The sequence below is a fragment of the Stylophora pistillata genome, chromosome 5, assembly GCF_964205215.1.
Source record: "Stylophora pistillata chromosome 5, jaStyPist1.2, whole genome shotgun sequence".
In the NCBI taxonomy this organism is placed as follows: Eukaryota; Metazoa; Cnidaria; class Anthozoa; order Scleractinia; family Pocilloporidae; genus Stylophora; species Stylophora pistillata.
Genome location: NC_142523.1, coordinates 29,326,488 through 29,351,467, shown reverse-complemented (window position 1 = coordinate 29,351,467; position 24,980 = coordinate 29,326,488). Strand labels below are relative to the sequence as shown.

The 24,980-nt window shown below is 38.6% G+C and overlaps 3 protein-coding genes across 7 annotated transcripts in view; 1 reads left to right on the top strand and 2 right to left on the bottom strand.

Annotated features, from left to right (window-relative positions):
- Positions 1 to 24,980, top strand: part of LOC148731310 (hemicentin-1-like) — a 311,654-nt gene that overhangs the window by 142,329 nt on the left and 144,345 nt on the right. The gene's annotated exons all lie outside the window — the stretch shown is intronic.
- Positions 6,339 to 16,171, bottom strand: LOC148731321 (uncharacterized). Of its 2 annotated transcripts, XM_088762275.1 has the most exons (3): positions 14,899 to 16,170; positions 11,501 to 11,589; positions 6,339 to 10,626 (listed from the first exon to the last, which is right to left on the bottom strand). In XM_088762275.1, exon 3 carries the CDS (start codon positions 10,611 to 10,613, stop codon positions 7,212 to 7,214), a length of 3,402 nt encoding a protein of 1,133 aa, XP_088618401.1. In that variant the 5' UTR covers positions 10,614 to 10,626; positions 11,501 to 11,589; positions 14,899 to 16,170; the 3' UTR covers positions 6,339 to 7,211. The 2 variants fall into 2 exon arrangements, with proteins under 2 accessions (XP_088618401.1, XP_088618402.1); XM_088762276.1 differs by lacking the exon at positions 11,501 to 11,589 and having other exon boundaries at positions 14,899 to 16,171.
- LOC148731320 (sorting nexin-6-like) lies at positions 16,620 to 24,864 on the bottom strand. 4 transcript variants are annotated; one of them, XM_088762285.1, is made up of 10 exons: positions 24,669 to 24,864; positions 23,950 to 24,095; positions 22,726 to 22,810; positions 21,868 to 21,942; positions 20,741 to 20,807; positions 19,497 to 19,533; positions 19,289 to 19,394; positions 18,686 to 18,775; positions 18,164 to 18,229; positions 16,620 to 17,516 (listed from the first exon to the last, which is right to left on the bottom strand). In XM_088762285.1, the coding sequence occupies exons 6-10, from the start codon at positions 19,505 to 19,507 to the stop codon at positions 17,379 to 17,381; spliced, it is 411 nt and encodes a 136-aa protein (XP_088618411.1). In that variant the 5' UTR covers positions 19,508 to 19,533; positions 20,741 to 20,807; positions 21,868 to 21,942; positions 22,726 to 22,810; positions 23,950 to 24,095; positions 24,669 to 24,864; the 3' UTR covers positions 16,620 to 17,378. The 4 variants fall into 4 exon arrangements, with proteins under 4 accessions (XP_088618411.1, XP_088618409.1, XP_088618410.1 ...); XM_088762283.1 differs by having other exon boundaries at positions 19,497 to 19,536; positions 24,669 to 24,862; XM_088762284.1 differs by lacking the exon at positions 22,726 to 22,810 and having other exon boundaries at positions 19,497 to 19,536; positions 24,669 to 24,862.

Sequence of the window (24,980 nt, the reverse complement as noted above, 5' to 3'; positions counted from 1 at the left end):
GGCTATCGCCTCGAGCTACTCTTACGCTTCTTTCGTGCTTAGCAACCTCCCGCGTGCATCCATAACTCAATAGTGTACGTTGTGGTGTTTACCATTTGTTAAATATCTGAGAGGCACTTGCATCAAATCTTTCACAAATGTTCTCCTCTTAGAAAACGAAAGAATCAAATGAACTGAACGTTTCCAGTTGAAATCCCAGCGCCCGTAATCTTCACTCAAGCAGTCTGCATCCGTATCAGAAATTTCTCCTTGCATCAGCCATAGGTTTGTATATAACTCCCTCATTTAACCTTCATGGCAGCGATAGCTGACTGCAAACTGCCCATTGCAGTAATCATGTGATAACGGCGACATAATGTCGCAAAAACCTTATTAAGTGATTTTTTCCATAATATTTCTAATTATTTTTAAGAATTACTGTTCTTTTAAACCCTTCTAACATCAAGCGACTTCTCGTCCAGTTCCTCGTTTCCGGCGATAAAACTGTCTTAGTTGCTATAATGTTTTTTGTAGACCGCTTTGATCTTCTTTCAATTTCTGCATTTACAATATTTTCGACCTTTGCTTTTCGGGTACGAAGAAAAAACGAAAAAAGGTGTCGTTAGTGCAGCATGTTCAGCGTTATCTAAATAATCACGTCTCCCTTCGTCGTTTGCTAAGTAAGAGTAACAAAATCTTTATCATTTTTGTCACACTGTGGTCGCGGGTACGGCGACACACTGGTGACCGTCATAGGGTAAAATGTCGACTGGACTGGACTATTTTTTGGACGATTTTTTGGACTATTTTTTGGACCATTTCTTGGACCATTTTTTGGACCATTTTATAAGGGAAGAGGCACACCTTTAGTACTCGGGGAGGGATGGGTGCAGTCGACAGGTACTGAGGGAGGGTGGGGGAAGACTGTCATTACTCAAGGAGGGATGGTAGGTGGCTGTAATTGTAAACACTACTGGTTAATGGAGCTTTAACTCGATCCTAATAATTATTTTAATCGGTTTTTCGACTGACTTCTCCTACATCAACATTTTGCGCTTTGCCGCGGCGTTTCTTTAAATTTTTAGCCATGCGAAAGCGAAAATGCCGCGTAAACACTGGACTTTAATTCTTATTGAAAATATCGCTTTTACTGTCGATCCTCCATTGTTGAGTTGTCTGGCATAGGTTATGCGTGTGCTTTTTGCCGACTTGCACACCGTCAGTTTTCCTTTCTGTAATTACCAGATTTATCCATCTATCTTTTGTCATTAATCTTATCGGACGAGATCACAGAATTTCCGTTCCTTGGCCCTTGACTTTAGCCGTAAATATAGAATTCACAAGCGCTATCGCAATTTTAATGTTTGTGCGTTTACTATATGAAATCATTTTTGGTACAATCGTACAAAGCAAAATTCTCTCAGACCTCGAAAACGCACACCTCGAAAAACGTGTATACGGTGTGTAATTACCAGATTTATCTCTCTTCCTTCTGTCATTCATTTTATCAGACGAGATATCGGAATTTCCGTTATGCGAAAGCGAAACTGCCACGTAAACACTGGACTTTAATTTATATTTAAAATACTTCGTTTACGATCCTTCCCTGTTGAGTTATCCGTGTGCCTTTTGAGTCGACTTGTGTGTGCACTATCAGTTGCTTTACGTTTTCCTTTGTGTATAGAGTATGTTAGTAGTGAATTTATCTATCTTCCTTTTGTCAGTGATCTTATCAAACGAGATCACAGAATTTCACACAACACCGAAATACCTAGTTAAACAATAGAGTGTTTCTGTCGAGGAACTATCAGCTGTTAGTTGCCCCGCGGAAATTTGATGTTCTTAAAAGAAATATTTGCCCGAGAAGCGAAGTTTCTCGGGCAAATATGCTAGTTTTAAGAACATCAGATTTCCAAGGAACAACTATCAGACCGATAGTTCCGAGACATAAAAACTATTTTCTTTATTGTTCACCACTAAATTTTCTTCCGCGCGCCAGTTCAAAAACAATCAACAATTATTATGATCGAATAAAAGCTCCATTAACCAGTAGTGTTTATAATTACAATCACTTACCACCCCTCCCTAAGTAATAACACTCTTCCCCCACCCCTCCCTCAGTACTTGTAGACTGCACCCACTCCTTCCTGAGTACTAAAGGTGTGCCTCCTCCCTTATAAAATTGTCCAAAAAAAGTCTAAAAAATTGTCCAAAAACTCGTCCAAAATAGTCCAAAAACTCGTCCAAAATAGTCCAAAAAATCGTCCAAAAAATAGTCCAGTCCAGTCCATATTTTACCCTATGCCAGTTCCGAGACATAAACACTCTATTGTCTTTATTGTTCACCACTAAACTTTCTTCCGCGCGCCTGTTTAAAAACAATCAAAACCCGCTAAATGCACTCGAGACACTCGATTGTACCAAAAATGATTTCATATAGTAAACGTACAAACGTAAAAATTACGATAGTGCTTGTGAATTCTAATCAAGGGCCAAGGACCGGTAATCTCGTGATCTCGTCTGATAACTTCAATGACAAAAACAAGATAGATAAATCTGGTAATTACACACTATATACCCAAAGGAAAACTGATGGTGCACAAGTCGACTCGAAAGGCACACGCATAACCTACGCCAGACTAGTAACTCTACAGTAAAAGATCGTAAACGCGATATTTTCAATAAAAATTTACGTCCAATGTATACGTGGCATTTTCGCATTACTATAAATTAAAGAAACAACGCGGCCCAGCGAAAACATTTCGATTGAAGGCAGTCGAAAAAGCGATTAAAATAACCTGTACGATCGAGTAAAAACTCCATGAACCAGTAGTGTTTACAATTACAACCACCTACCACCTCTCCCTGAGTAACAAAACTCTTCCCAACCCCTCCCTCAGTACTTCTCGACTGCACCCACTCTTCTCTGAGTACTAAAGGTGTGCCGCCCCCCTTATGAAATGGTCCAAAAAATCGTTCAAAAAAGTCGTCCAAAAAATCGTCCAAAAAATCGTCCAAAAAACAGTCCAGTCCATATTTTATCCTAGACCATTATTATTACACAGAAAATTCCCTCTAAGAAATAATTGAGTAGAGAGGGCTTTAAATAACTACCTAACCATGTTTCTTGGAACTTAAGTTCTCTTCTGGTTTCCATATCAGTACGAACTTTGTGTTACGTCCGCAGTTTTTATTTTTGTGTCCAGCAGTCCTTTTCAATAAGTTTTGTGTACACAACTTGTTTGCCCATAACTTGCCACCTTCATACTATATTGAGCTTTTTGCCCCCGGTAAACGTTTTCGCGTATGTTATTGTGTTCGTGTGATCATAAGTTTTAATTGTTCATTATTTTATGGGAAACTGTTATTTTCCAGTTAAAAATTATTTCGGGAAAGATTTGAAAGCCTTTTCTATGTTCCCGTTAACCAAGCCAGTATTCGACCCGACTGATAATAGGTTCTGCCATTTTGATAACGAGCCAAGGAGATATTTTGTGCAAGTGCTGATAAAAATAAATTAATTGCGAGCCTAAAGATTGGGAAATCGATGAGTGTTCCATGCATCATTTCTGTTGTGAAAAATACTAAAACTCTGTACGAAGGTCAGGTTAGAGTTGACATCAGGTGATATGTCAGCTTGATTTATGTTTGTTCTTTCGCTTGAAACTAACGAACTCTTTTCCATTCCAGATCTTTTTCTCTCTCACGTTTGGTGTCACATGTCCAAAAAACCCCATGTCGTCTTATGCTGAACGAGAAAAATTTTTATCGTCGGTTACCTGCACGAAAGCGGTTGCTACGGACAACTCATGATCAGCAAATCCACCAACCTCCTCAATCGTTCAATAAAAGAATCGTGTTATTCTGTGTCATGCAATGGACCAATCAGGAAACAATGTCACTTGTAACTTCACCATTGAAATCACAAGTGAGTTTTCTTCTCATTTCTTCTTGGCCACCGCTGGTCTAGTTGGAGACGCGCTTGGAGTCTAGGATAATTGACTTGTTTGGATAACTGATCATTTGCTGTCCAAAATCGAAAAATCGGCCCCTTTGTCAAAAATCAGACACTACCGTCAAAATTAAAAGAAAAAAGAAAAAAAAAAATCATACACCAGTTTCCAAAATAAGAAAATTGGCCGCAAGCGTCCAAAATCAGAACTCGGCCGCTACATTACTTGCCTTGGAAGGTATGTTAATTTATACCATTCGTCATGATCGCCATTCTTGTTCCTTCTAGTACATTGTTACCTCCTTGATTCTTAGCCTCGTGCACCAGCAAACTACAATCGTCCAAAAATCTTTTGAACACCACATCATTTTCAAATAAAGACAACAAAACTATCATATTTCCACTACTCATTGTTGTAAACATAACATTTCTTAGTATGCGACTCTGTAAAATATCAACATCACGAGCAGGACAATTGCAGGATAGTCTGTTCATACCTAGTAAAAAACAAACAGAGTGCTTCTCAATTTGGCGAGTTTGATGGCTCCTGGGCGACTTTAGCTCCGAGGTCTAAGGTCAGAGGTCTGGTTCAAGCCCCAGGGCAGACTAACACTCAGGGTCTTGATATAACTCAGGAGCATGCGCTACTTATGCTATGACATCTGCAAAGGGTTAGACATTCTAGTCTTCTTAGAGAAGGACAATTAACACAAAAGGCCCCGTCTGCTGCATCTTCTCTGTACAAAAGAGCAGGTGCACGTTTAAGTAGCTCATGACTTTTCGCAAAGTGTAGGGAATGTAGCTCCCGATGTTGTGGTGTCGCCTTGTTATTGTTTAAAACAAGCCTCCATTTAAACCATTTATGTTCCTCTTGGGTTCATGCATAATTCGTGATCTATGATTTACCCTGCCTACATTTTCGGGCCATCGAATCTCAGCCCAAGACGTTCTTATCAGTTTAAATTCAAGTAGCCCTTGTCTCGAGACACTAGCCATTAATTATCCATTCAAAGTGCTTTGAAAAACGTTTTCTACTTTTTACCAAAATTTCCACAACAATTCATCGAAACACGATATATTAATCGTTCGGACACTGATTCAAATGTTAATTTGTATTCTGCTTCATAAAAATTACCTCATGGCACCGATGGCATGTACCTTATCAATGATTGGTGAAGCTATTTTGCAGGGATGACGGCTAATTTTGTGCCGGACAAGTAGGTGGGATAAACATTTACCAAAATGTGAACTACCGACTATTCCCTCTTAAGAACTTACTCATTGTTAAGGGGGTATAAGAATTAAATATCACGTTTACTTTTTAACCTTAGACTTGACCGCATGAAATAAACAATTGTATTCTGCATAATATATCTATGGGTCCCCCATAGGGTCACTTTGGTAGTTTCATACGGCCAAGTAGTCTTGAGGTAAATCCGAGCGCTGTGATTAGTTTTTACTCGGTTGGGATTTTGCCATACGAACCGTTTTCGCGGAAACCGTCGTAGGCCGTGTGTTCCGACGTATTATTATGCAATCGCGTGCACGCATGCGCCATTCAGTAAGTTACCACGAGGTTTTTCCTACTGGCTTTTCCTCCATGTTTGTTTTAAACTTTTACCGTCGGTTTTCCTTAAATAAAGGATTAATTTTTTTTCAAATTGCAATGCGCCTGAACAGCCTGTATTTTTGTTCTCTAAATTCGGCAAACTTTGGTCAGACTGCCCTCTAATAAATCATTTATTATTAACCGCACTTGCTCAAACTGTCCTGGGGCATATTGGCCCTCATTGGGTTTGGATGGACCGAACGCTGCAGCGTCTGTACTGCCACGACCTATAAGTGTGATGTAGAGTTGCAAATTCATGATAAAACATGCTTTATTCTTTGTGGGTGTTGTGCTTCTTTGCTCTATCCATTTTAATTTGCGCGACGAAAAGCCATTTTTAAAGCTGTGAGGTTTTCCTCTTTTCACAAATGTTCACAATTGAAAATGAAAAAGGTCAAGAAGAACATTGCAATCGAAAGCTTCAGAAAACACATACGTTGACTGTTTTAAGATGGACCAAAAGTCCATGTGACTTGCCTACGTCATAAACAGAGTCATCAAACCGGAGGGAACGACTTACACTGCAACCTCACCAACGGATCTAAACCAAAGATGTACATAAAGATTTTTGGCCCGGGGAAGAGGGACAAAAAATGGAACAAGCGCCAGGGATACACAACTGAAGCCGCTGCTAACGTTTGGCACTCGCTTCGGGTTTCACCCAGTATAATAAAAAAGAAGATAACGAGCTTGCCAAAGGAGTGACGCTAAAACAAATCATGCTTGAATAATCTGGGTGGGGAGGGGCCACTGCACGCTCCAAAAGTAAAATCGAAAGATAATAACCACACAAGTATCTATTTGATGCAAAAACATGTCCGTGTATTTGAAAAAAACATCATCTCTTACGATCTCACATTTGACCGCAAACAAATATATAAACTTATGTAAGCTCTCACACAAGGCTAATGTATATATAGTCCGTCATTATTCTAAAGATCCTGTGATGCACTGAGTCGAAATCAACCATTACTAGACCTAATCATCCCGATTAAACGAAGCTCCTCGTACACTCTGTAGTTAACGCGCGACATTCATCTAAGAATGTATGAGAAGATAATAGATAAAGCGTTTATGTCTCCACTTCAACGAAATTTCAAATTCTAAGGTAATATCACAAGGAGTCTCTTAATCTTTTACAATACTTTGAAACTTCTCAGACTGAGATCTACAGTGCTATTAAGTCCTGAGCTATTCATTTGGAAACCTTGTCAATTATACTCCTTCTCACAGGAGGAGCCTGTTTTTAGTTTAAGTTCCATCAAAAATAAAACATAAGGAAACCACCAGGCTATCTTTTACTTTATAAATATACGTTGCTGATAAGAAGAGAGTGATATGTACACAAGCCAATCAATCAAAAGTGATAATTCAGAAAAAGCAGCACTATATGGCGACTCATAAACGATTTTGTCCTGGAACGTGGGACTTCAAGCAAGGAAACGTCTTTAAACTGTCTCCCATCACAGAGTTTGCAGATCAGGATAGAAGAAGCTCGAATGATATCAAATATAACGAAGATATCAAAACGGTCTAGATTCTGGCGAAACTTCTCCAGCAAAGGGACAGCAACGTCTAAAAAGAATTAAAGGCCTTCACCGTTTATAAATTAGCCCAGTTTCTAGACTATCTACAAGTCAATCTTTTCTTCTTTTCAAAGCAGCTTAAACCTTAATTCACGACGCATCTCCTTTTCTGTTGTAGCCGAGAGAAGTTCCTCCTGACCTCTCGTACCCTAACATGATCTTGACCGTATCTCGAAATAAAAATTACCAGTGCACGATTAAGACAATGCTTGGCCTCTTGGAGTTCGCCCAGGTCACTGTGCAAACTACCCAGATTCTTGTAAGAGGCTGCAACATCAACATGATCAGGTCCAAGCTTCTTCAGACGAATCTCCAGTGCACGCTTATAGTAGTCTTTTGCTTGATCTGTTTCGCCCCGCGCTTTGTGTAAAATACCCAGATTGTTGTAAGAGGCTGCAACATCAACATGATCAGGTCCAAGCTTCTTCAGACGAATCTCCAGTGCACGCTTATAGTAGTCTTTTGCTTGATCTGTTTCGCCCAGGTCACTGTCTAACACACCCAGATTGTTGTAAGAGGCTGCAACATCAACATGATCAGGTCCAAGCTTCTTCAGACGAATCTCCAGTGCACGCTTATAGTAGTCTTTTGCTTGATCTGTTTCGCCCAGCGCTTTGTGTAAATTACCCAGATTGTTGTAAGAGGCTGCAACTTTAACATGATCAGGTCCAAGCTTCTTCAGATGAATCTCCAGTGCACGCTTAGAGTAGTCTTTTGCTTGATCTGTTTCGCCCCGCGCTTTGTGTAATTTACCCAGATTGTTGTAAGAGGCTGCAACTTTAACATGATCAGGTCCAAGCTTCTTCAGATGAATCTCCAGTGCACGCTTATAGTAGTCTTTTGCTTGATCTGTTTCGCCCAGGTCACTGTGTAAACTACCTAGATTGTAGTAAGAGGCTGCAACATGAACATGATCAGGTCCAAGCTTCTTCAGACGAATCTCCAGTGCACGCTTACAGTAGTCTTTTGCTTGATCTGTTTCGCCCAGCGCTTTGTGTAAAATACCCAGATTGTTGTAAGAGGCTGCAACATGAACATGATCAGGTCCAAGCTTCTTCAGATGAATCTCCAGTGCACGCTTATAGTAGTCTTTTGCTTGATCTGTTTCGCCCAGGTCACTGTGTAACATACCCAGATTGTTGTAAGAGGCTGCAACATTAACATGATCAGGTCCTAGCTTCTTCAGACGAATCTCCAGTGCACGCTTATAGTAGTCTTTTGCTTGATCTGTTTCGCCCAGGTCACTGTCTAACACACCCAGATTGTTGTAAGAGGCTGCAACATCAACATGATCAGGTCCAAGCTTCTTCAGACGAATCTCCAGTGCACGCTTATAGTAGTCTTTTGCTTGATCTGTTTCGCCCAGCTCACTATGTACAATACTCAAGTTGTTGTAACATGCTGCTTTGTTCAGGTCCTCTTCTTCGTGACTTGATTCAATCATTTTTAACTGCAATTTATAAAAGACTTTCGCTGCTCCAAACTCACTGTGGTCATGGCACATGTCACCGAGGGTGAAAAGGCCACCAGCGTAAGAACTCAAAGACTTAAGTGCTCTTTCGGAGAATTCTGGCTTTTCTCTTCTAATTACCACATGTCCAAGTTTTAAGCTTAACATCTTTAAATGGGGAGCTAATTTTGTTCCCACATCAAAAGAAGCTAATTTTTCGAATTTTGAGAATGACATTACAGCCCCATGTACCACTTCGTAAACTTCATCCTTTGTCCAATCTTTCGTCGCAGATTTAATAACATCGTGAACAATACCATGAGCTCGAATATAGACACCACTCACTTTTTCTTCTTCTTCCTCTTCTTCTTCCTCTTCTTCTTCCTCTTCTTCTTTTTCTTCAATCAGCAATAATGAACATTGATTCATTCTCATTCTCATCATATCTTCATCTTCAAAATCTTCATCTACTGCTCTGATGTACTCGATAACAGCTTCTTGAAGGATCGGCTGTAATGCACACACAGAGAGAAAATTGAAGATGTGATGGAAAATTATATCGTCCGCCATCGCCTTTTCGACAGCGAGTGTTATTGCTTTGGTCATGGAGTTTGGATAGCTTGGATTGCTCTCAGCAAGTCTGATTTCAGTATCACTTCGTTTCCCCTCTTCCAATTTCTTCAGGTAGTCGCTCCAGCCAAAGTTCGAGGATACCTTACTCTGACGAACTTGTCGCACATACGTGGCTGCAGCCGCTAGGGCAAGTGGCTGGTAGTCTAATACCTTAGCAACTTCTTTCTCTATGTCATTAATTGGGATATCAGAAAGAATGCTCAGCAAAGAGCATGCGTCGTTAGGTTGCATTCCTGCGCTGACGGAAAGGTTTTGTACGGAAGAGCTTGTTAACGGCATAGACGCAGTGCCCTGCGTTGTTATCAGCATCTGGCCCCTTGCCCACACCTCGTTTCCTGCATCAGGCAAATGACCGCTTGAAAGAGAGTTCCCATTATCAACTACCACCAGCCATGAAGTGTAATGCTTAATTTTTGCGCTTATTAGGGACTTGAGATATGAAATCTTCTCGTCTGTGTTCAAATCCTTCGAGCCGTAAGTGTTTGTTATTTCATATCCGGGACATTTGCAATGTTGAGAAAAATGGACATACGAATTCAAAATTGTTTCTGGGCTTTCAGCATTCAGTGTCATGACAAAGGAAGCTGCGGAAGGTGTTTCTTTGACTTCGTCGTAGAATCGCTTGGCTGCTAAACGGGCCAGCTGAGATTTGCCACTTCCTGGATTTCCTGACAAATACAGTATGCTCATCCCATCATCGGTGCGTTTTAATGTTTGCAGGTTTCGCATAATTTCATCAACTTCAGATTCTCGAGCAGCGATGTCGTGTGTTGGTTTAGGAGGGAGAATGCAAAATGGAGAGACATCTGCGTGTAACTGATCTTGCAAGGCAAGCCTCTGATCTTCTTTTTCTTTAAGTTCCTGTCTCAGGTCGTTAACCTCCCTTAAAACTTCACTTAACTCCTCTGTGGGGAAGGTTGTTTGATTTTGGACCTCATTGATTTTTAATGTGGGAAGACCGAGGGCGACGAATGCAGTTTTCACCCGCGATATAACAATATTGAAATCTCCGTCAGAGAGTTGGCCTGCTCCGTCATGTGCGATTTCATTCCGAACATTTCTTAGTTTATCTATGTTTGATCGAACCACTGAATTGAGACCGTGGATACAATCTGAAAAAAGAATAGCGTAAAACAGCATGGTACAATCCCATTCAGCTCTATCGCCATTTTTCATGGTTGATAACAGCCGTTTGTTTTTGCTTCTGTTCTTTAGGGACTCCCCATTCCAAAAGTCCAGTCCACTTTTAGGTTCATCTTTCCATTCTCCTAGTCTTGTCTTGTGGCGACTGTCCCATTCTTGTTTAAAGATTGTTCTCAGACACTCTGTTATAATATCAGTGACAACGTAACAAATCCTGAAGTAGTTTAGCTGCTCTTCCGTGTATTCAAATGCAGCGGCCATCTCTTGTTTGAACCTGCGCAAAACCAAAGTTTTGTTAATAGGCATCAGGGTTGTCTTTGCAAATAGTATATGTGTCAAGATCTAGCGATACGCGCTTAGACATGTTTCTTTAAGAAAGACGTGGTTCAGAGACAAGGAAGTCTATTTCCTTTATTCACAGGGTGGAGCTAAATTGACGCCAGGACTAGGGATATGAAGGAAAATTGAGCAGCGAAGAATCAAGGCTACTTTTTAACAACTTCACGTCATAAACCAAAATAAATGGAAACCTACCTCACTTGCTGACCAAAACATAGAAGTTCTTTTGTTGAGTTGATAAACTCAGAATATTAGATTAAAGAAGTTACAGAGCATAACAAAATAACATCAATAACATTTTCACTGATGTAGGGGAATTTGCGTTAAGGAAGATGGGAGAAATCACGGTTAAATTTCAACTTGTTACGGTCTCATAAAGCTCCTTCTCTTGCAATATAGCAATTCTAGGATGTAATTTTCGTTTGAAAAGAGTTGTATCTGCTACTCATAAATTTCATGCAAATGAAACTAAGGCACTTGCTCCTGCCAAGTTTTGGAGACTTTTTGGTGGTAATTGATCATCTGTGATAAAGAATATAGGCTGCTTTCTGTAGTCAACAAAACACTCGACGAACGCGAAAGCGAAAACTTCTTTGGCCTTCAGGCAGAACACCTTATCTACCTCCCTAAATAGCTGCACTCTGCAAGTTTAATATCAATTGTTTTACTGACAACTATTGAGTTTGCGAATGTCGCATCCATCTAAGGATGGAAAGTTACCTAGCCTAGGTTGAACTAATTTTAAACTCGCTTGAAAGGAGTTGTAGTTTTGGTTATTCCTTGGTGCAACTGAAATAAAGTAATCTTACCGTTGTCAATTCAGACACCTCAGAGCGAGGCAGTAGTACTTCTTTTAAGATAAAGAAAAGAGGCTGCTCTCCGTGATCAAAAAAGCACCCTATAAACACGAAAGAGAAGGCTAATTAATCTGGCTTCAACACCAAACAAATTAATCACGTCTCTAAATAGCTGCACCCCTGTAGGCTATACATCAATTATTTTACTGAAAACCATTAATTAAATTTGCTTAATTTGTTATGATGTTTGGTCTATTAACATCCAAGAGAAAAAATTACGCTTAAATGTGCTTTAAACCGTTAATCAGTATTATTTTGTATGCTTCTTTCGCTTGACATAAGAGCGGAATTTGAGACTGATGGCTACAAAAATTGTAAATATCTTGAAATATATCTGAGTTTCTTAAACATCTTTAATTTTGCTAAAAATCTCGTACAATTCTTGGTATCACAAAAGATCCTTTGTTTCAAATATTTTAAAAGGAGGAAAGTGACTTTAAATGCTTTTTTATTCAACTTTATACTAATAATTTTGGGAATTTTCCATTTATCATCCGCATATCCAATTTTTTCCCCATTTTTAATAAGACAGAAACTTTATTCATTTAAGCACCTCTCATATAGTAAGAGTGCCGGTAATTTAAAATGAAAAAGTATAGTATTGTATTGTAAGTTCTGAGGCAGGAGTGGGAGGGACCTGTTCCAAAACAAACATTCTAAATGAGCATTGTCACCCCCTCCCCCATGTCTCCTTCTTATAACGTATACTAATAGTCGACGCAAAACCCGCCACATCGCTCAGATTGGCCATTTAGAGCCACAGAAACGACAATGCACAGCAAGTGAGGTAGGTTTCCATTTATTTTGAGCTTTAACTCAGAAATTTCATGATATAAGTTTACGATAATAAGACTCTTCAATATTCTCCCATACATTCCTTTATATTTCGAATAGACAACCAGACTCGTCGCTTGTCTGGGCTCCCTGTGCTCACATGCGCCGACCTTAATGCATGAATTACAGGAAATTATCATAATTCATTTATTACCCACAAATCGCCACGAATTCTATGAATGCCATGCGCGAAAAAGCCAAAACAGCACAAAAAAATGGTGGGAGACAAAGGAATTTGTAGTTCATACTTTGAAAAGACGAAATACAGTTCTTTGACGTGCGGTAATTACTTTTGTATGAGGTGATCGGTTTTTAAAAACGAAGAGGGCACTCCTCGGTGGAAAGTAGGAAACTCTGTGGCATATTGTGGGTCGTGTTTCAGTGAAATGATCGAACGTGAATCATGTGAAAGTATCACGACGAAAAGCTAAGATAAAGAAGCAAAAACAAACAGCACATCAAGAGCATCAGTGAAGCAATTAAGCAAACGCTCAATAGACATCTTCGTCCTAAGCCAATACGTAGTGCGCCTGGGAATATCGACAGCAAACAGAGTTGAATTCGACTGAGTTAAATTCGACGTAGTAGTAATAGTAGTAGTAAAACTTTATTAAAAGTGTCGAGAGCCGTCTAGCAAGGGAAAAATCCCTTACTAATTTGGGGACACTAAAAAAGAAAAAAGACTTGGAGCTATTTACAGTAGTATAGATATTAAAACTAAGAGAAAATCTATAGTTAACTAGTTACGGGATTTGTAATAAAATATAAAAAATTCAAGAGGAGCAAAGGCTACAGCGCGTGCAGCCATCATCCAAGAGCTCACTTATACTGAGTTCGCGTATCTTGCCTTTGAACGACTTGAATCAAATTGAACGACGTTTGAATCAAATGCCGTATTTAACTATTTTAGTTGACTGAAATAGGAGTTAAGTTCGGCACTTGTGAAATTCGACGTTTGAACTGGGCCTAAGCGATAAAACGGACTAAATTGACTGTATTTAACGACCATAAAGAACTAAAGTCTTTTTATACTAGATGAGGGTTTTCATTCAGCAAATAAAGAATCGTCATAATTCCGTCCAGTTGATAAACAGTAGCCTGTGTACAGACCCCTACTTTCCAGAGTTAAGAAAACTCAGGAAGGAATCGGGATTTTGGAGGGGAGGGGAGGTGAGGGGTAGCTGTTTAGAAGCTAATAAACAAGAACATGAAAGTGAAACTGATTAGTTACATACTGTGACCTTCAGAAATAATCTCTCGACATTGCGTTATTTTTTATGGCATCTTTAAAGCCACAAACGTCAGACTTGCGATTTCTGCGCTGATCGGTTGAGTTTATAGGCAGAGCTACTTAATGGGGGTTGAGTCAAAATATAGAGCAAATCTAAATTCTGCTGGAGAATGTGTTGATCAAAGTCCTTTTCAGAGCAGCAACAAGGATAAGACTCCACATTTAAGCCTTTGTAGAGAATGTAAATATCTCTTGTCTGAAACAACTACTAAAATCGGTTCTGAATTTCGTTTAGGCGTCAAAATTCCAACCAGACAAGACAAGAAACTTAAAATTGCTCATCCGCAACCAGCCTTCAACTTGTAAACAGGAACACGAAAGTGAAACCAGTGTGTTACCTATTGTGACCTTAGCCTTGAAATAATAATCCCATGACACGCGTCTTTTAACAGCAAATGCGCTGATCCATTACGCGTAAATAGAACAATTTCATCGGAATGGGGGACGTTGGAGGAGGTAAGTCAAAAAATGAAAAAGTGGTAGAGCAAAGCACATCAGTTCTTCCCCGGTCCCTTAGGCAATATTTCAAGCAATTCTCGAAGCGGTTCTATTAATACAAAGCAGATAAAGGGCAACACTAGGGGAATACTAAACGTTGAATGATTTACCGCCTGCTCTCGTGTTTGGTGTGATATTTCAAGTAATAGGAGTCAGTAATTTCTTGAACAGAGGTCAACCATATTCGAATGTCGTTTTCTAGAAGGTTCTGATTAAAGTCCCTTTACAGAACGGCATTGTAACAATTTATGAAGTAGAAAATGAAAAAAGCACTATACTGAGCCTTTCACCGAAAGGAAAATATTTGAACGAACAGTTTAGTATTCAGTTCACTGGTTATCTTCAGCGACAACATTCAGCATTTTACTTATAGTAAAATGTAGAGCCAGCTGAAAGTATATAGGGTTACAAAATTAGGGGGAAACGTGTCTGGAAACGATGAAGCAGAGAAGATCTTAATCGACTGCGGAGTTGTCTGTGTCAGTTTCTTTCTACGGTTTTACCTTAGACAACATACATTCGAAAATCTTGCCATCTTCACAACATACCTAACGTGCTTATTGGCAAGAAACTTGACGATCTTCGTTCGTGATCAATCTCGAGAGCAAAGACATGTAGCTCTTGTTGTTGTCCGAAGACAGGTAGATGTTTAGTTTAAATTTCATAATTGGCAAGTCCTGGCCCTTTACGGAAACAACTAAATTACACTCTGACATAATGTACTTACCAGTGAGACTTATCTCAGTGCCTTGCGGAACACAGTAAGGCTGTTAAATACTATTGTTGATCTGATCATCTTTTCACTGCCGTTTTACGGCTCGTGATGGGCTGGCACGAAGAATAAAGGCTCCAGACCGTTTCCTTGCTATCGAAACATTCCAATTTACATTGGAGGAAGAAACAAAGCGAAATAAGCGATGAGGTTTTTCATTCACCAAATAAAGAATCGCTGTACATCCGTCCGGTTAAGAGACTTTATAATCCAACTACATCAAGACGAGTACAAGTAACGCCATAGACGAGTACAAATATCACGCGGTATTTGTACTCGTCTATTGTAGTACCGGTTAAACAGGTTTTCTCGCATCGCGCGAGCGAAGAATTGAGTTGTGGTTACGAAAAGAAAAAATAAGCAAGGGGCGAACAATTTGAATCATATTTCCGACGACGAAGAGTCAAAATGGCTAGCAAATATAGGTCCAAGTTCATTAGATGAATCGAACGAAGAAAAACAGCTTGACGACCAGAAAATTTCTTCATTAATGAAGAAAATAGAAACAGCGACACAACAACAGTTCCGCTTCGCATACTTCTGTCACGCACTCCCCGCAAATAAAATCCGCGAAATTCGCCCGCACTGAAATAACAGTTTGGCGTGTTGGATAATAAATAACTTATTAGACATTTGGTTGTGTAGTATCGCTGAGTATTTTTACGAGTTGTGCCGTATTTTGACGAGCCCGTAGGGCGAGTCAAAATACAAATAAGGAGTAAAAATACTCAGCGATACTACACAACAAAACGTCTAGTAAGACATATATACCTCGCAAAATGAATGAAGGACAAATTCCCAAATTGTTTTCTACAAAATGAAATCGACTTAGCTGTTGGTAAATGTTTAAAATGGAGCAGGCCTAAATTCGTTCATAGAGCCGTTAAGTATAACACTTCGCGCACACGAGCATGGATTTGTGACAAAACTCTTAATGGTTCGTACACTGAGCTATAGTCTTGTTGTATACGTACAGACACTTAGTTGCTTCTCAATCTAGATTACAAATGATCTAGTCTTGCTTCTTTGAGGATTTCAGGTGCTATTGAAGCTTTGCATCAATGTATTTCTCCAGAAAAAAGGCAAGACTCCTCTCAAAGGTGAACAGGGCACCAAACCGAAAGCCACTAAAAGATTATTGCGAAACATACCTGATGACACAGTGTCTATTTTTACACCTGATCTGCGCGTGATCTCATCAGAAATAAAACAGCAGAAGATTGACTTGTTGGGTAAGGTTATCGGGTTAGGAGTGGGAGGGTCATTTAGGAAGTTTCATTGTTTTGGGCTTCAAAGACAAGCCAACCTATTACAGCACTGTTTGACATGTTTGACAAGTTCTTTTTTTTTTTCGAAGGAGCGCTTTGCTCGTTGGCGAAAGTTAAAAGGTCCATCGACTTCACACTGCCTTTAAGTCATCGCTATATTCAGGGGTGGTGACTTGCGTTGAGTCGGAGGAGAAGAAACACTGTACCCGTGATAGAGCTACAAGACAAGTATTATTGTAAGTGGCCCATTATACGTTAAAACAAATATTTATAAACGGAAAACGCAGTTTTTCACCGGAATAAAAGGTCACGTTAACCGGTATCTTCGCAGAGGAAGTCAACAAAAGACCTTTTATTCTACTCCTTACGGGTAATTAAAAGGTTATTTAAACAGAAACTTTCCACCGCTATAACCAATAACTTTTATTAGGCTTTCTAATACAAGAGAAGTCAATTTTTGGTTGGCACTTTTTAAAAGATTGGAAATAGAACTATTTTTTTCTTTTTTTGATGAGGTCAGTTAGTCCGAGAGTACATAGAAAACATTGCACATCTGAAAATCATTCATTTAGAATCAATTAAAACATCCTTTTACAAGAGGAGGTAGAGAAATAAATTTACTTTTCAGTTTTAATCTGATCTGCACGAAAGAACGTAAAGGTGAAAAATTCACCGTGAAAAGTATTTAATAAATCTTCTGGAGCCTTGATTCAAGGCTGGTATCCGTGACAAAGTTGAGAAATTCATTCCCGCTATGAAATATTTGCTGATTAATTTCCTTGTCATTGCCATATTCTCGTCACCATTTCTGGCCAATTTCTGCCTGAATAACCTGTTCCGGACAATCAGTTTGTAAAAGGAAGCATAATAGTAAACAGCGCTCTTAAAGCAGAGGAGTGAAAAAGCGAGGGAGGTTTGGGTCGAGTCGCTTAATGAATCCGACCCAGGCCTCCCTCTCTTTTTCACTTTTCAGTTCCAATCTTCGCTCCATTTTACCAACTGAATGCCTGGAACAGGCCAATGCCTGTAACACCCTGGTGTCGTTCTAAAGAATTATTTTTGTCTTATCAGTATTAAATTGAAATAATCTAATGTCATACAGAAAGTGAGCCATAAATTTTGGCCACCTAAGTTCATGGGGCCGTCTATTTTCTTCATGCTTCTTAATTACGCAGATTTTTTCATGTCATTCAGTAGTTTGGCTAATATGGCGTACGTATCTCTTCCATTCTTTAACCGCGATTCAGCGTACTGGATAAGACTTGCTTGCAGGCTCAACACCCTTTGCCTGTTGTAACGGATCATCTGCATTAAAAAAAAAAAAAAAAAAAAATTAAGATCAGTTAAATAAAAAACACTGCTCATTATTACTGGTATTGTTATTGTTACGGTAACTGATTCCCGGCAGAAAGATAATAACCTCGCTATTTCCACGAAACACAATTTATTCAACTGTAAACAACGGAAGATAACCTAACACGAGCTAGCGACTACTCTTGGAACAATCCAACTAAAATTAACTATGTACTTATCTACGCTTATCTGACCACAAGCAAAGTACTGTCCTTCTCTTTGGCGAGATCTCCTGAAGACTTCCTTCGACGTATCGCACTCCACGGTAAACAGCTCTGGGCTTGACAGCAGAATGTCAGTTTCACATCCGAAAGGGAAAATCCCCTCACTTGTCTCTTGTCACACAATATCGCTTGTAGATCACGAACAGGGAACGAAGTCCCAAATCACAACATATATAAGCATCCGAAGAGAGTCTAGAAGTTTCCAAAAGTAACTATTTATAACCATTACAATAGTAACTATTTATAACTATTACAGTAAACTCTATTTTTAAACTGATGAGTCACAGTTCTAGAAAACTATTAAAAAAAACACTTTTCGTGACATTGACCTTCGCGAACTCTCTAGACAATTCCGATCCTTGTAACATTATTTACCTCTTTTTTTGCAGCTTCTGAGATTGAATTGTATGCTTCCTCTGCTTCTTCTTTGGCTTTTTGAAGCTGATAATGGAAAATGCACAAAAACAATTTGGTAATCTTCCATTCTAGCATTCGACTTGATTCTTCAAAACCTCAACATGACCTTCAAGTGATAAATGTCTATTGCATAGTATCGCTGAGTATTTTTACGAGTTGTACCGTGTTTTGACGAGCCCGTAGGGCGAGTCAAAATACAAACAACGAGTAAAAATAATCAGCAATAACACACTACAAAACGTTAAATAATAGATTTATTATCCAACACGCCACATTGTTATTGTCATTGCGGGCGAATTTCGCGGATATTTCTGGAGTACAAATATAGTGTGATATCGTGTGATATTTGTACTCGTCTCGCGCGTTATTTGTACTCGACGAAGCATATTTGGATAATAAAAATCACGAGCAACAGAATGAGGGGAAAACCACCAAAGGAATGTATATCACGTGCAAAACGCAAGTTTGTCTGAATCTTACCGCTTCTTGGTTCTTAGGTTTGGCTTTTTCCAGTGCTTTTGTTGCATTCTCAAACTCTACCAGTTTACAAGTACGACAGAAAAGCATCTCCTACAGAATAGGAAGTGGACGAAATAAATGCGTTAGAAAGTTAAAATGTTCATCTTGGGACTGTAAAAAAATGGAATAACCAAGTTACAAAAGTTAGGGTGTTACATTTGCCATCCCGAAGTCCCAAATTTCAGCCTATTGATGGTTCCATATTAAATTTTTCCACAAAGCTTCGTGATTAAAAACTATTCAAGTGAGTTCACCTCTCTGTTCCACCATTTCAGCCTTGGTTTACAAATTTTCCCCGTTGTAACTAGACAGCAGAGCAGTACAAAAATAAAAATACTCTAACTCCAGAGCTAATACAATACAAGAGTTCTGTTTTCTGAAGGTGCTTCAGACAGAGAGGTAGAGCCCAGTCCACTTGTTCACAACATGACCATGCTCTTATCCCAGCCCAGTCCCCAAAGAAAAAATGTTTATCACCTTCCCCACCCTTGCCCATCACCACCAAATCCCACCCCCTCCCCCCTGAAAAATTATACCCAAGTTTTCTAAAAACATTTCACAAACCTTGGCAGCATCCATGTATCCAGAATAAAGTTCTAGAGTAAAACCTAGAGTGTTAATTGTCATCATTAGTGGGCATAACATCCAGTGATTCCTGGAGAAATGATCACTGAGACACAAAGACAAAAACAAAACAAAACTGATTAAACTATTGGAATTGTGGAACACTGCCATCAAGGGTACAAGATCCCCCAGAAAAAAGCTTCCATACCTTGACACCATTTAGTGGACTTGAAAAAGTCACAAAGCTTCTGGAAAAGTAATCAGAGTAAACATTAAAAACTGGCACTTCATCTAACCAAGGTAACATCCACCCAATGTAAGTTGTATGTTCTAAATACTGTTCACTGTAAATTTTTTCTAGTACTAACAAAGAGAATGTCTTCAACAATCAAGAGCTTCTTTTTTAGCTCAATCGGTTAGAGCACCGGATTGTGTTGTGCGGGAGGTCGAGGGTTCGAGCCCTGGCTGGACCAATAATCATGGTCTTAAAATAAGTGAGGAAAATTTGCTACCTTTCTATAAAATCAAGAAATGGATAGATATTCTAGTCTTCTTGGATAAGGGTGAATATATATTAAAACTGTAGGCCCCGTCTCCTGCAGGGTTGAGGTAGGAGATGTCAATTTCCCACTCATGATATTACTGTGTGATGATTGTCCTCCCCCTGGGGTGGGATGGGTGGGATATCTGCTGAAGATGGGCTGTATTGACCACTTTCAAAAATGGCTGCCGGATTAATATTCTTTTGTTTAAATTTGAATTAGCCTTTCTGGCCTCGCTTGAGATGATGTATTCTTTTGAATTTTGTACTGGAAAACGAGGCCAGAAAGGCTAATTTAAATTTAAACAAAAGAATATTAATCCGGCAGCCATTTATGAAAGTGGTCAATTGCCCTTTGCATATCAGACATTTAGATTTATATGTTCAATTCCTTTATTCTCCTAACCTTCATACACTATTCAGCTGTGATAATGTAGGGAGAACTTCCATAGTAGATCAGGCTTAACACTTCCAAAACAGAGCTACACATAATTTTCAAGCTAGTACTGCAAATGGGATATAAGCTCTGGCAGGATGAGCCTTGTGAGCTGATTTCACCATTCATAGAAACATTTTTCCTCTCATTGTCAGTTATTACAAGATGGTTGGAGTGACCAGAACTACAATGTAGCATTGGAGTTGTGGTAAATCAGTGTTTATTTGTATATTGGAAAAAAAAACATCATCCAAATCATGTCTGGTCCACTATTGCTATAAATTATTACTAATAATTTATGTATTTTCATATTTACTCAATACATCTGTTTGTTCCATATTTTTCTAATATTTAACACTTTGGGCCATTACTTCCAATGTAAGCAATAGTGGACCAGACATGATTTGGATGATGTATAGGCAATTTCAGAAAAAGAACAAAAACCCTTTTAGTTCCTTGGTGCTGTTATCATTACCATGAGCAGATGCCATCATGATGCCAGAGCTAAAATCATTCACTGCTCTAAGAAGTAACACCAGTATCTGAAGTTGACAAAGAAATTCAAAATCACCATTATGATACTTTAACATAAGTATAATTCTGCCAGGGTAAAACTGTCATCATACATCATTATACATTGTTATACAACAAGATCTTCATCATTAATAATAACACTTCAAGTATATTTTGACTTAGATGTTCTTCTGATATCAACATTTTGGCCATACTTTCTTTCTAAAATTATACGAGACTGGACCATAGACTAAAGTGAGATTTCAGGGTGAAATTTACCACGGTCAGCCTAGCTGAAAACCATAGTGCAGATGATACATTGTAGTAAAGAAAGATTGCTACGTCGTTGCTGACTGTGTAGCATTTTGGTAAAGTTCTATAATAATGAAAAAAAAAAAAAAATTCACTGGAAGAATCTCAAAATCGCCAACACTTAGAGCCAAAAACTAAAATTTCACTTTCCTCTTGAAGCACCCTCTTATCACAGACCTGTGCTGTTTAGTGTAAATTAAACCAATCGACAAAATCACAAATTTATTGTTTATTTATTACCGAAAATATAAATTTACAAATTTACACATTAATGGCTTTCCAATCACAATTTCCTGCAGAGTTGACATTTTAGAATACCCTAAATTTTCCCCTCAAAGACCCCAGAGCAAACCAACGATGGGGATGAACTCTATCCTTTACCCACAAGCTGCAGAGGATGCAGAGCATCCAAGCCCAGACTAACTTGTTGGAAGGCAAGCATTTATGCCAACTCTGATGCATGAGTGATCACAACATAATTACTCCTTACAATGTCATTACTAGTTAAAATAATAATATCAGGCAGACATTGAGTGATGAGAATAGAGAATACTATCAATTAAGGAAATATCAGCTGATCCAATACCAAATTCTCTTAACTAATATCAAAAGAATTGTATAGAAAAAGTCAAGGGAATTCCTAAAGAGATCTGAAAGGGGAAGGGTTAGCCAGCTGAGCCTTCCAAATAATATTCATTTTAGTGAATCATAATGCCTCCCTAGGGTAAATTTTCAGTTGGTACCAGTCATTAAAATTTATTCCTTACTAACACTGACCCCATATGTCTCTTTGGGAAGTGGTGTCTACTCTTCCACACTATCTCTTCTTTTCTGAAATTCTTCATCAAGATCCTAGCCAGGAGGAACAACTTCTAATTATTTTTATTTCTAAAAATAGGCCAAGTCATTCTGGTAATGGTTAAATTCAAAAGAAAGTTAAGTCATACGTGGGCCGGTCCTCATTATATGCACTTTGGCTGGAGTGTTTTCTAAACCCTTTAATCCCTAACAGTGATTGGAATATAATTTCTCCTTACAATATCACCCCTGAATCACACATTAAGGCCAGGAGAATAAAGGAAATGATCACCAACTGGAGAAGCTCTTGATTGTTGAACAAATTCTCCTTGTTAGCACCTTAAGAAATGTATAGAGAACAGTATGGACAATATACATACTGATTTTAGGGTGTAAAGGGTTAATGCCCACCGGAAAGAATGAGGCCTACAGCAACATGAGCTGGTGAGAGGTTGATCTGCAATGGCAGGAGGTTTAACACTGATAAGGAAGACCCAAGGATTTCAACAAAAGCTGGTTACTGGCTTATGGAAAAGTTTAATGAAACACATGAAGATCTCTCATCATAATTTAGGTACAGACCCCCAACAAATCATTCCCAAACTTGTCTTAAATTTTCTTGCAGGCAGAGAAATGTGCATCAAAGAACCATCTCTCTGTACCCCAGCACAAACTACAATTCATATTTTACAACCCTGAATGGGATGTACACGGTATGTAATCATAAACTTTAAGATATTCCAGTAATATTATGATAATTCTAAAAACTTAAAATAAAAAAATCAAAGCAATTGAGACAAAAAACATTGGTAGAAAACCACTTTAAACACTCTTTACCTGTGACTATGATGTCAAAACTCATCCACTGCTTGCGATAAACTTGTCATTTAAGATGTTTTTTCACTTTGCTTGTAACTGGTGGCTATGTAAGTTAGAATAAAAAAAGGTGTTTATACTTTTAGTGAGCATAAGAGATGCCATAGACAACTGGTTAACCTACTGGTCTAAATAGAAAAGCCAGAGGGTTTATTACTCAGAGAGAGGAGTTTGATCATGATCGTTATCAAACCTCCTTTTTGCCAAGTTGCAGCAGACACTTGTGTGGTTACAAAAAAATCCCCCAGGTATAGGCACACAATCAGCAAGAAAATTGTTTGCACATTACCACTGAAATGGAGATAATTATTCTGGAATATTTGGCATACCAAAGATATCCCTTGTACCCCCACTTTCACCTCCTCTTTTCCTCTTCAATGTTGCACTTTGTTTTATATATTATTTGTTTTTGTTTTTTTTTTACAACATTGGAGACTGGTGGAAGGTGAGTGTTGCAAGAAACTGAAGTTCTCCTAAATGCTTCCTTGACAGTGGCTCCATGAATTTTGTATGTTAATTAATTTTTATATCTTGTAGGCCCCTCATTATCTTTTAACTTCCAAGATCTGATTGTAAATTCTCCCCTTTAGTTGCTATACTCATTCCCTTGTAAATTAGTTTCAACAATTTGTTGTTTAAAGATCAAGATGACAACCTCTACCAGATAACTTTTAGTATTCTCATTACCTGTTTACTGGGGAATGTTTGGAAGTTATAGGGAGAGGTTACATGTTAATCACTTCTTAGAGTTCAAAGATTAGAAGGGAACCCAAACTAGCATGTCTTTTTCCATTATAAACAACAACAACGACAATTTAACATTTATACAGCGCAAACTACTATAGAGATAATCAGTTGCGCTTTACAATGAGTTAAGGTGAGATCGGACGTCAGAATTCGTCAGGCGCAATAAGCAGCCACTTCAGTTCATGTATTAAGTGATCTCACCTTCCCTCACCAATTCACCCTTGATTGGACACTACACAAAGATAGACCACAACACCGGGCACTACGTGTCCGACTCTTTTTATCGTCCCTATCTGAGAAGACTAGAAGGTCTAACCATTTGCAGATTGAACTTCATGACACTTATCAATTATAGGATAAACATGCAAATCGTGGAGTTTAAAATACTATAAGCTTCATTTTGCCATGGTATGACTGTTGATTAACATGACTACATACCCCGTGTTCACAGATATCTCTGCCAAACACCTGTAAGAGTATCTTTGGTTATTATTTGAGAGACTCAGTCGTTTTCCTCTTTCAGAGACTTTTGCAAAACTTCATCTCTTGAAAATGCCGTGTGGACCACAACAAGTTGATGAAATCTGAAGAACACCAAAAAAATATAGTTACATTTTTTCAAAAATATAAAATTTTGCATATTATAACATTTTGAGATGTGGCTAGCCATATACTATGTATGCATGTGAATCAACATTGTTTGTTAGAAAGTAAATTCCATGTTAATTCAGAGAAAAAACTATTATTAATAATGACTCCTTTGTCTTCTTCACTTTCATTGACCTGTTAAGGCAAAAATAGCAAAGATAGATCAACGTTGCTTGATTCTGGGTACTGTTAACTCTTTACATCCTAAATTCATCATGTTTATTCTCCATACTCATTTCGTTATGTTTCCTGTGGTTCTGGTAAAGAGAATTTGTTTCACGATCAGGAGCTTTCTCAATTGATGATCATTTGCCTCATTCTCATAATCTTTTAGTGCGATTCAGCAAAGACAAAGTAGAGAGACACTCTTATAGAAAGTAAAGCAGTTAAATTGAGGTCAGGATACCATTTCCTTAAGGATAACCTGGGGTAAATTTCTATTAAATCAAAGATAATTAAACGTTGTGAATTTACAATGCTGGTTTAAATGGTGAATTTTGCGATCTCACCTGAATAGAGTGAATGGCAATCGAGAATGAAGGGAAAAATATGGATAGGGCACGTGTGCTGGCCTTAGCCTACACAGCAGGCGTAATTAGGAAAAGCAAATACTCTGAGTTTTCTTAGAGAAAAATGTCCGCCATCATTGATTCTAATGGAGCGGAAAGCTGGGGAAAGAAAGAAATTTTTTACCAAAGAGCAAAGAGTACCAAGGGGGCCTGTGACGGTTAAAAATAAGGATAAGAGCCTGGGTGGGAGGGTGAGTCTTCCCTTCCCCAAACCTACCCCCACCGTCCACTTTGACTCCAAAGCAGCATGGT